This window comes from Mixophyes fleayi, chromosome 7, assembly GCF_038048845.1.
Source record: "Mixophyes fleayi isolate aMixFle1 chromosome 7, aMixFle1.hap1, whole genome shotgun sequence".
In the NCBI taxonomy this organism is placed as follows: domain Eukaryota; kingdom Metazoa; phylum Chordata; class Amphibia; order Anura; family Limnodynastidae; genus Mixophyes; species Mixophyes fleayi.
The window spans coordinates 3,311,943-3,324,556 of NC_134408.1; the positions used below are offsets into that span (position 1 = coordinate 3,311,943).

The 12,614-nt window shown below is 40.7% G+C and overlaps 1 protein-coding gene across 1 annotated transcript; it reads left to right on the top strand.

The window, feature by feature from the left end:
* The first annotated feature begins 8,359 nt into the window (after positions 1–8,359).
* On the top strand, positions 8,360–9,316 carry LOC142098244 (olfactory receptor 10AG1-like). Its single transcript, XM_075180936.1, has one exon. It carries the CDS (start codon positions 8,360–8,362, stop codon positions 9,314–9,316), a length of 957 nt encoding a protein of 318 aa, XP_075037037.1.
* Positions 9,317–12,614: the final 3,298 nt, after the last annotated feature.

Below are 12,614 nucleotides of genomic sequence, written 5' to 3' on the forward strand. Positions count from 1 at the left end.
AATAAGTATTTTTACAGTTTACAATACAGATGGTTCTCTAGGAGATGAAATAGAATGGTTTTGACATGTTCCCTATGTGAGGCAAGGTCTTGAGAAAAGATCAAGATGTCGTGAAGATAAACAATCACTGAAGAGTATAACAGGTCTCTGAAAATTTTGTTAATAAATTCCTGGAAGACAACCGGGGCATTGCATAGCCCAAAGGGCATAACCAAGTACTCATAGTGCCCATCCCTGGTATTGAAAGCAGTCTTCCATTTGTCACCTTGGCGAATCCGAACCAAATTGTAGGCTCCCCTGAGGTCAAGTTTGGTAAATATTTGAGCTCCACAAGTGCGGTCGAAGAGCTCCAAGATGAGAGGAAGAGGATAACGGTTTTTGATAGTTATGGTGTTCAGTTTACGATAATCAATACAAGATCTAAGTGACCCATCCTTTTTCTTAACAGAGAAGAATCCAACTGGATTTACGGATAAAACTGCGTTCTAGGTTTTCGGAAATGTAGGCCACCATAGCCTGAGTCTCAGGTAAGGCTAATGGGAACACTCTACCCCTGGGAATCCTTTTGCCAGGGATGAGAACGATAGGGCAATTCCAAGGACGATGAGGCGGTAGGGATTCCGCAGCACTTTTGCTGAAGATGTCCAAGAATCTGAATAAGCCTCAGGGAGGACAGGTTGAGCTGTAGAGGTGAGGCAAGAGAAAGAAGTCCTTGCAGGAGGTAACAGAGAAAGACATTGATTCTTGCATGTGGAACCCCAGGAAATAACCTGAGCATGGTGCCAGTTGAATTGGGGGGAATGTAACCGGAGCCAGGGTAGTCCCAGAATTACTATATTGATGGACTGTGGAAAAATTAGGAAACTTATCCATTCAGAGTGAAGAGCTCCTACCAACAACCGTACTGGACTGGTAATGCGATCGATGGAGTCTCTGGTGACACAGTTACCATCTATCGCAGTCAGGGCCAAAAGCTGTGGCAACGGCTGAATGGAGAGATGGAGCTTGGAGGCCAACTCGGCTGATATGAAGTTCCCAGCGGATCCAGAGTCCACGAAGCCTGACAACTTCTGGGGACCGTTTGCTGCAACGACATGAGGAATTCGGCATCTTTAGTATATTATGGAATGGTGACTCTTTATCCTAAGACAACCCCCTTAATATTGTCTAGTTTGTGGCAACAATACCTAATTACACTATGTATTGAAATATTTATTGAAAATTTATTTTTTGTTTAAGGGAGGGACCATCCTGTCAATCAGACCGGACCAAAGGGCGGGAGTTCTAGGTTGAAACACCCCCTACGTGCATGCCTGGAGTTATTGTGCTGTATATGGAATACATTTGTTTAATCATAGCACTGTTGTATGAAGATATATCACAGTTCTCAATATACATTTATAGATGTAAGGAAAGAAACTTCAAATAAAAAGTAATTAAGGTGTAAATATTACAAAGCCATTTCAAAACCTGTGTGTTTGTTTGTTGCAACACTGACATATTGTTACTACCAAACAGAGTAGTAAAATGCTACAGACATATGGAAACACTACATGAGAGACGTACTACAACCACAAATGTCCCGGTAGGACTGTATGTCACCAATCTAGTGGAACAGGTCTACAAGGTTTATGGACACCAAGAAAATATATATAGTGTTCACTTTGCATGTCACATATTTAATAAGAATAATTAAGAATTTAGAAAGGGTGATGAATTCAAGGAAATTTCTATCTTTTTAAAATTTTCTTTGGGGTTTTAATCACAATATATACCAAGGGGGCTGCTAGAGGGTTTGTCTATCAAACAATAACATAGGGTTGAGGTTATATTAAAAAAAATACACTACTTTGGTATATTTTTCATTTTTGTTTATTGCCCCTTAAAAAGAAGTCCCCACGTGTGGTCTTATCCTTTACATGTGTCAAATCTAATTAGAAACAGCTGTTGGGAACTACGACAAATAATGTGACAGAGGATCTGTCGTAATGTGTGTGTGTTATATGTGCTGCGTCACAATAGAAATTGCAAATAAATATGGCAATAGAGCAAAGATGGAGGATATCAGAGTAATGTTTCAAGGTATTAAATTCAAAACATTGTTACTGAAATGTTGAAATGTTGTGCTTTATATTGCAAACATAAGCCACGTTCAAGAATGAATCGTCTTCCTTGAACATTGAAGACTATGGACTTCAACACAAAATGAAAGCTAATGAGTCAAATATTGGCCACTTGGAGTTTCTTAAAGCTTAAATGTTCACGTTCTGTCCTCTTTATGTGTATAGACAGCACCTCTGACTTGTCTGGTTGCAACGAGGACCCTTCCATCTAACATTGGAGCCAGCCTATAAGTGACAAATGCCAGTTCCAGCTCTGTGCCCAGGACATTCATTAGTGTCCTGGCCTTCTAATTGTCTGTACATAGCATTCAAAATGAACTCTGTCTCTTTACACTGTCTTTCTGCATTGAGGTTCACACAAATTTTGTGATGTCAATGCAATCAACTCTATATCTAAATCATGTAACATACACCTAAAAAACATTTCCAGAATACGCACATATCTGACACAAGACACCGCAAAAACATTAATTCATGCACTCATCATCTCCCACATCGACTATTGCAATTCCCTCCTTACTGGTCTCCCCAAAGTCAGACTTGAACCCTTACAATCTATTTTGCACGCAGCGGCTAAATTCATTTTCCTTGCAAACCGTTCTTCCTCTACTGAGCCACTCTGTCAGTCTCTACATTGGTTGCCTGTATTTCAACGTATCCAATATAAAATTCTTCTACAAGGCCGTCAAAAAAATTGCACCGACATACATTTCCTCACTTGTCTCAAAATATCTCCCTACTCAACACCTCCGTTCTGCACAAGATCTACGTCTCTCTTCCACTCTCATCACATCCTCCCATTCTCGGTTACAGGACTTTTTCGGGGCTGCACCCAATTTCTGGAATTCCCTCCCTCGCACAGTAAGACTTTCCTTTAGTCTTCTAACCTTCAAGCGTTCTCTGAAAAGCCACCTCTTCAGACAAGCTTATGATGTTCCTCAACCACCATCTTAATCTCCCTAGATTACCCTATTACCACCCTCTACACAGCTAACACAAGACATTAGCCCTCTGACCAACATTTCCACACACACAGCCCACTCAATACTTTTACCTTTGCATTCTATCTGGTCCATTGTGCAATATGATGTAGCACATGCACTGTTGTTTCAAACTCCCATTGTCCTATAGATTGTAAGCTTGCGAGCAGGGTTCTCTTTCCTCTCTGTCTGTATTACCCAGTATTGTCTTATTAATGTTTGTTCCCAATTGCAAAGCGCTATGGAAATTGCTGGTGCTAAATAAATAAATGTTGATGATGATGATGATGTCAATGGGGCTTATTTGATTCTGGGGTTGGCCATGTCAGGCCAGGCGCTAGATCCATTCCGCCCGAACAAGCCCCACAAAAATACAGAAAAAAAAGCAATTAAGACCCCTATCTCTCCCATGGTGCCCTTTGGGCCACCCAAAATGACCACCTACTCTCTGTAACTCTGACATGACTGTCACACTCATAGAAAGTGTCCATGTGATGGACAGTGATAGCAGCTACTTATGTCCAGTTTTAGTATTCATCACATTTTTCTTAAATATGGACTTGGTGTAGATGTCACTTCCTAACAAACATTCCTCACCTCATAATAAAAGTATGAACCAAATATGGTTAATTACAACTTGTGCTGTTCTCCAAGTTTCAGCTCATTATTAGTTGGGTATGAGTTTATACAATTAGAGACTACAGACGTAACAGACTTTAAGCCAGCTTTGCTGATCATGTCCAGGGGAATTGACCTCCAAGGAGAGATTGTACTATAAATGATCAGACATTCACCCAGGTGCTGCTCTGTTCAGCCACAGAGGTGAGTGACTGCAAGTGTGTTCTCCATATCTATTCACTGATGTAGCAGCTAATATGTTTATATAAAATATAAGTATAGTACATAGCGATGTATGCGGAGAGGCATGGTACCAACATTACTGTATGGAAGGTATTTTATTGCTGTATGTAAATGGGAATAATTTACAATATTGTGTAGGAATATGACGTAATGTGGTATTAAGATAATATAACTCCATCTCCACTAAAATTCCACATGAATCAGCTAGTTATGTGTGTATAAGGTATTAGTCTGTTATATGCTGTCTTATGACTGTTACATGACATATTGGGTTGTACATGGATTAAAAAGTTTATATTTTATACCTGATGACCATCATATTATCTATCTATCTATCTATCATGCTGTACAAGGACAGACTTTGTGCATGGTCATAAAATATAGCTGTGTACTGACCTATGATTAATTTACTGACAATGTTAATTCAATAAATATACATTAATTATACTATTGCTCAAATAGAATGGGAGAGGGGATTAGGGGGCACACTGCAATATTACAAGGTGTTGACTCCTAGGTGTTACAAACTAGTGTATGATGTTTGATGGAAAAGACAGGATGACACTGATTAGTAAATGATGGTAATATTTATTTTGTACAAGCACACAGTGTGACGTAAAGTTACAGAGACCCAGTACTGGAAGCTGACATTCAGTTTAACAGTATAAAGGCAGAAACGCAAGCTTGCATTTGCAGATAAAGCACAGTCTCTAAATATAACTGCATGGAGCTGCAGAGGAAGCCTGGACTTTCTCTTAGCAGGGTGGAGGCAGAGTACTGAGCACAGGTAACAAGAGTATGCAAGAAGTAATAGGAAATCAGGTTTGCAGTCTCTGGTAGATATGAAAGCAATAAGTGCATATATCAGTGGTATACAGAAAGAGGAAGAACTGTTTCTGATAGGATATTACAGAGGCATAAGGTGCAGGTAGTTGTTCCAAATGTAAAACATAAGTGAGCACAGGATATGAGATAACACAGGTTCTTTGCAGGATAGCAAGAAAGTCTGAGATTTAGAGAAGATCTAGGTATAATTCCAAGAGGCAATGGAAAACAAAAAGAGCATAAATCAAGACTAGCAGCTGCTCTGCAGGTAACAAACAGAGAGGGGAGGCCCAATCTATGCTTATAGAGGACAGCCACAGGTGGTGGTGATCAGGGGCTGATTAGACATCAATTACATCCTAACTGACCCAGTGATCAGTAGAGCAACACCTCTGGTGGAACTGAGGTACTGCAAGAGCTATAAAATATAAATTATACATAGTCCTAACACAATGATTATAAACCCACTGTATGTAGAATACTCATGCGCCATAAAGGAAGAGTGATTATGTATCTATTTAGTTTAGGGATATATTGATGATAATAATAATAATAATAATAATAATAATAATAATCCATAATGTTTGCTCAGACAGAGGAGAAGATATAGGTGTTTTATTTTCATAGGCTCTGTGACTCTAACATATTAATTATATTCTATCATGTAAATTCTAGCTACTGATATTGATCTTACAGCCATGAAATGCTCTGTGTCCACCTTAGGTACCTTAGTAGTACCTACGCACAATATGTGTGTGTCTGTGTACCTGTGTGTCTGCATTTAGATGTCTGTGTGTATCTGTGTGCGTGTGTCTGTGTGCCCATTTCTGTATGTGTGCTGGTGCCTGTGTGCATGTGTCTAGATGTCTGTGTGCAGCGACAGGCTGGGTTGGGGGGATGGGGGCATGTACCTCTGAGCTTCTCCCATAGTGGGCTACCTTGGGCTGGTCACTGGGTCATTTTTTTTCCTTTAAAATGTTCTTAATAGGCTGCTGAGTTGATTCTTGCCTCCCGGACTAAAATGTGCCAGTCCTCCCCTGTCTGGGTGTGTGCTTGTCCATGTGTGTTTATGTGTGCCTGTGTCTGTGTGTTGCTTGAATCTGTATGTGACTGTGTATGTGCTGTATGTGTGTATGTCTGTGCGTGCCTGTGTGCCTGTTTTGGTGTTTGTGCTTGTGTTTGTGTCAATGTTTGTATCTGTGTATGTGTGTGTGTATGTGTCTGTGTGCATATGTGTGAGTCTGTGTGCCTGTTTCAGTATGTGCTTGTGTGTGTGCCTGTATGTGCTTGAATTTATGTGTCTTTGACTTTGTGTGAATCTGGGCCAGTGTGTGTGCTTGGGTGTGTGTGTCTGTTTGCCTGTGTGTGTGTGTGTGTGTGTGTGTGTGTGTGTGTGCCTATGTGTGCTTTTGAGTATGAGCCTGTGTTTGTGCCTCTGTGGCTGTTTGCCTGTGTATATGTGTCTATGTGTGCTTATTTTTTTTTTTTATTGAAAGCCTGGGAACGTGCAATCAAAAACCCAAAGTGCCCAAAAAAGGTGTAAAACCATAAAAAAGTGCACAAGGGGTACGGTACTGGCCCTTTCTTTAAAAAGAAAGGGCCCTGGTCCCCGACCCCCGGAACCAAAAAGGTCCCTTAGGGGGCAAGGGTCTTCAGACCCCCTTCGCTGCGAGGCTAGGGGGGTCCCTTTAGCCCCTGGGATCCACCGAAGCTTCACCCAGGGCTTAACAACTAGTCCACCCCCTAAGGGGAGGACCAACGTGGGTGTTCAGGGAGGCTGGAGCCTAAGGGCCACACAACTTCCCCTAGATCGTCTCGGGGACAAGAGCCCAAAAGGGCCTACCCGTACCCAATAAAATCCGGAAACGTGAACACAAAAGAAAAAGTGACAAATGTGAAGAAAAATAAATAGTGCCGAGTGGATACGGCCCCAGCCTAATGGCTGGGCTTGGTATAAAAATTTTCTCGCCCAGCCATAAGGCCGGGGCAAAGAATAGAGCGAGTGCTTAAAAGAAAGTGGTCAAAAGTGCGTGGGTGCCAACATAATCACATTATATCTGTTTCAAGGTGCTACTGACCTGTGATTTTTTGGCACCCCCGGGGTCGCCACTCCCAGAGGCACATTTGTCCCAGGCTTTCAAAGCAGCAATCCCAGCCCCTGGCCAGAGGACCAAGTGCAGCTCTGCCACAACTGCACTTGATCTTAGCCAAAAGGCCGAGAAGCGATGTGTGTCTATGTGTGCTTATGTCATACTTGCCAACTCTCCCGGAATATCCGGGAGACTCCCGAAATCTGGGTCAGTCTCCCGGGAGAGAGGGCAATTCTCCCGATTCCCGGGTGGCTGAAGAAAGTAAATGGAGGAGGCGGGGCTTATCGGCGGCACGGACGTGTCATCGTGGCCCCGCCCCCTAGATTTATTGGACTAAAAAGGTGGTGACAGCTTTAGGGGTGGGGCTAATGGCGCAATTCTTCGAGCCCTGCCCCCACACACCTACCTGACCCCCGGACCTCCCGGGACTTAACCTGCCAATGTTGGCAACTATGGCTTATGTTTATGTTTGTGCATTCATGTGTGTGTGTGCGCATATGTATGTGTCTGTGTGTCTGTGTGTGGGTGTGCTTGCGCTTGTGAGTATATCATTGTGTGTACCTGTGTGTCTATGTGTGCTTGCATGTGTGTGAGTCCATGTGTGTGCCCATGTCTGTGTGTTTGTGTTGTCGGTGTTTATGCTGTGATTGTACATGCTGAATGTCTGGAGCTGGGGCATTGCATGTAAAACTAACAAGTGAGGTATGGAATGTTATGGCTCTCCAATGGAGGCAGTTGTCCTACAGTGAGGAACCCTGAGATATCTCTTTCTGGCAACAGTTTGGTGTAATGGGTATGGGGAATCATTTTAAAATGACTAAATCCAAGGTTTATTTATTGTTGGTTGGTAACAATAATAGTTTTAATATGTGCTTTCCACATAGTTGCCTACTCTCCCGCAATGTCCGGGAGACTCTCAAATTTCTAGGAGTTAACCCGGACACCCGGGAGAACAGAGCAACCTCCCTGATCCTGCCCACTTTGATAGCAATGGGTGGGGTGGGGCTTAGTGATGCGATTCACGCCCCCTGTTGTAACAGTCTAAAATGATTATGTATGTTTAGGGGCGGGGCTAAAATAACTCAAATTGACGTGCCCTGCCCCCACACTGCCACCTGCCCCTTTGATCTCTCGGAGGCCAACACAGACAAGTGGAAAAGTATGGTTTTACATAATATAATATAAATGAGGGATGATAAGGGTCTCATGGTACAGAATGATGAGGCACATCTCAGACTGGTTGGGTGTAGAATAATAGAGAGAGGTCCCCTCTAATTCTGAAATGATGAAGTGAGGTGTGAGCGATGGTACCTCCGACATTAAGACACTATATGAACATTGGGTGTATCTTTCAGCTGTACACTTCTAAACACCAGTTTAATATTTATGGCACATAACAAGTTTAATTACATAGTAAAATTAGATTTATAACTTACACTTCTAACTGTTCACAGCTTAATAAAGTGGAACATTGGGGGTTATGGGAAGAGATAGTCAAACCAACATTACAGAGTTCTTCCTCCTGGGGTTCTCTGATTTATCTCTTTCACTTCAGGCCACACTGTTTACATTCTTCCTGACTTCCTACATCCTCACCTTGGTCGGTAATGGTCTTATCATCCTGACAGTGTCCCTTGAGCCTCTTCTCCAAACTCCTATGTATTTCTTCCTGAGGAATTTATCATTCCATGAACTTTGTTTCACCACCGTCACAGTTCCCAAGGTCCTGGAGAACTTCCTGACTGAGGAAAGATCCATCTCATTTGTGTCTTGTATCACTCAGATGTTTATATTCTTCACCATTGGAGTGTCAGAATGTGTCTTCCTTGGAGTTATGGCCTTGGACCGATACATGGCCATTTGCCAACCACTAAGATACACGTCTGTTATGAACACAAAAATGTGTTATCAGTTGACTTCTGGATCTTGGGTTATTGGATCTTTGGTGTCTTTAGGGCAAACTAGTTTCATCTTCAGCTTACCATATTGTGGATCTAATCGTATTGCCCACTTTTTCTGTGATATCCCTCCTCTTCTCAGTTTGGCTTGCACCAATACATTCATCAACAAGCTCTCTGTCTTCATTGCCTGCATGTGTGGAGCTGGACTTCCATTCCTGCTCATACTCTGCTCGTACATCAACATCCTAAACTCCATCCTCCACATACATTCAGCAGAGGGACGCCACAAAGCATTGTCTACATGCAGCTCTCACTTGGTGTCTGTTATTCTTTTCTATGGTACCGCCATGTTTACATACCTCCGCTTAGGTACCCATGGATCTGATGAGAATGACAGAATGATATCTCTTTTCTATTGCATTGTTATACCCACAATTAATCCTCTCATCTACAGTCTGAGGAACAAGGAGATGAAGGCAGCTTTAAGGAAATTGATTTTAAAAATTCCCATCAGAATTACTGGTTATACTTATTGAATTCTTATATCAGTGTTTCCAGAACTATCATAATTTCAGTATTTCTGAACCTCATTACATGAATTACATAAATTTACATGAATTTAGTCTTGGTTGCACTAAATACATCACTACTTATATCTAGACAACCACCAAGTACCCAGCTTACTGCCCTCCTTGGACATTTCTAGAGCAATACAATTCTGCTTTATGTTGTAACTTGTTAAATATGGGTTGTAGGGTTCACGTGGTAATTAATGGTAACATGAAATGTAACGTCCTCATCATGAGCCTGAGTCATTAAGGAATGTATCAGCTGGTTTAGTGCACTTCGTTCGCAAAAAATCACTTTGCGCATACTCAGAATCAGATGATACGCAACAGAACACAGCCAAGTCCAAGTCAGCTTTGCGCACAAACGACACTTACTGCAGCCTACGATTTAATATATAAACATTATCATTTTTTTCATTCTCTGTTCATTTCCTTGGTACATGTTCAGGGTTATGACTGTTTATTGCTAATGTTATAATTATTATAATATTATTTCATCTTTCATTTTTAGCTGATTGTCCAAAATTAAATTCTTTGTGCCAAGACTTTCATCATGATTCTAAAATAAAGATTTTCTTCCCTTTATTGTGTTGTAAACAATGGGCCAGATCAATTAACCATTAGTCTATTTACATGTGGTATTTTGCACATTATCGCTGTGCGCATGCGCAAACATGAGACAAGCCAAAAATGTAATTCATGCTCATACGTAAATGACACTTCTTAATGCCTACAATTTGAAGGGCGAATCAGGGAAGGTAAGGGACTAATGTACAGTAAAGGGATGCTGAGGCCAAGCACATGCACCAGAGTCTGATTCAAGCTCTGGGTATCTCTAAAGTCAGTGTTTTTCAGTCCTATCATTTGCACCAACTACAGATCAGGTGTAAGCACTGACTGATAGTGATGATGGATGTGTATGCATGCTACAACATGTGTTTGCAATGAGGAGCAGCTGTACAAAGTCATTTAATATACAGTAGTCATTGAGAACAACCCGATAAATGGATTTGGTGATAATAAAAAAGAAATATTAGCAGGTGACAATAATTGAATATTTTTTCTGTGTATTCTGATGGGATTTTACATTGCAGATCTGTATTGTTCATCTCCTGCAGTGTGTTGTGGTTGTCTGAATATGGCAGGTGCTGTATATACAGAGCGTACCTACCCCCGTATTATTCAGGAGAGGTTTCTTCAAAATTACGTACATTTAAAAAAATAAAATCTTACATGACGTTCTTCTGCGTGTCTAGATAAATCAGGCCCTATATGTTTATTTTTATTTTCCATCAGATTTCCTCTCTGTGAAGTTGAAGCTGTGAATATAGAGTTTACTTATCCACTATATTTAACTGGTTAATTGGTGCAGAGCTGACCTAAACTGTTGCCATCTATAACTACAGTTTGCATTTATAATGTACTTATAAAGCTGTATTTTCCAGGATATATAAACAATTTAAACTGTATTCAATATTTTTAAATTATCTGCTATGAAAACTAAATAAATGACCATTTGCAATTGTTTACAAGAGAAGCAAAGCAGATGGCTCTATTGGTGCCATTCGTGGATCTTTGGGTCATATGTCTATTGATATTTACACTGTGTAATCTAGTACTGGACCTGATGGAGAGTTGATCACACAGTTTGCCTCACACTAATACAGTGGAATCGGTAAGGTTTGTGTCGTGTGATCCGGTGCATCCTCTACTGTTCAAGAGCATTGGATCATGCCCTATATCCCTAGAGATGGAGATCCATCTACATATGTGATTGTTTTGTGGTTCACAGTAATGACATTGACTGACAATTAATAGTGGTTTTACATATGTTTTCTGGTTAAAGTAAAATATAACTATAAAAATATCTATACAAAACTGTGACCGTGTGAAAATTGTGAGACCACTTGTGGTGCAAACCCTGCAAAACCGGTAAACACCCCGAACACTGAAAGCATGGGCTACGTTTCTGAGATTGGTAGAAAATGCAATCAAATATTTTTTGCCACTCCTTATCTTGTTCACTCCCATGGTTAATTCACAATGACTCTGGTCTACATTACCATCCTCGGGTTCAGATTCTAGTCACTATTTTATATAAACATGGTAAGTGTGTGATCCTATAGTGGATATATTTCAATGTATGGGGCAAACATAATTATTTAATAAGATATTTTCTACTCCTATCTTATCCATATCTAGACTGGCAATATCTTTTCTACGGCTGTAAACTTCTGGGCAGAGTGACATTATCAATTAGGCAACCCCAAACCAATATCTTGTCTAGGACTAGTCAAGGACTTTTGTTTAGGCTTACTATAAGTACCTAGCGCATCTGACTGATGCTATAGGTACTTGTGTATGCATTTTTTGACTGGCTAAAAGTTTTTTACAGAATGGTTGCATTCTTCCCTCTTGGTAAAAGTTGAGTGATTTTTTTCTTTAGAGGGGACACTGGGTTGAAGTAACGATGACCTCCGCTGTGCATTTTCCCCAGTAATTCTATAATAATTTGATTGGATAGGGTACCCTTGACATGTAATGACTCTCCTAATAAATCCTTGGGTGCTGGGGATATGCAGTTCAGAAGTATTTATTTAATTCATAAAATGGATTAGAAAAGAAGTCCCTCTGCTCCGTAGAAAAGAGTATTGCGCTCTTTTGAAAATGTATAAATAAAGCAGTGAACTACTGCGCTGTGGCAGTCTTACTTCCAAATCCACTAGTTGTAAATGCAATTAAGAATTAATATAAATAAAATTATAACTTTTATTAAGGGCTGTTACCTAATACATCCCTTGGTTCCCTGCCGGGCTGACACTAAGATGTCTGGCTGAGTACAACCTCAGACAATGGGAACATACTCAGGTTAATTAAGGTGCAAGGCCAAGATGATTAAGTATAAACCCCTTGCAAACTTTTTCATCCCAAACTAGCACTCAGCTGATCAGGTTTACTTGTAGATACAGGAAGGGGATTAATGCAGCTACCACCCCCTCACCTGCACCATGTAACTGGACCCCACATGATCCTTACCCTTAACCCACCTTGCTTTAATTTAAAAACAATGTATAACAGTAGCACTGCAATATCAACAATATACATTTTTACAATAAGTAACACATTAATAAATAAAAAGAGAATAAATCTCCTATATAGACATGACTACAATGTCCCCTTGTCCCCATGTAATGAAACACTGCACTCCCACTCTGGTGAGCTGGGGAACACTAACAGGGCTATAAGAAGTACATGTTGTGAGAAA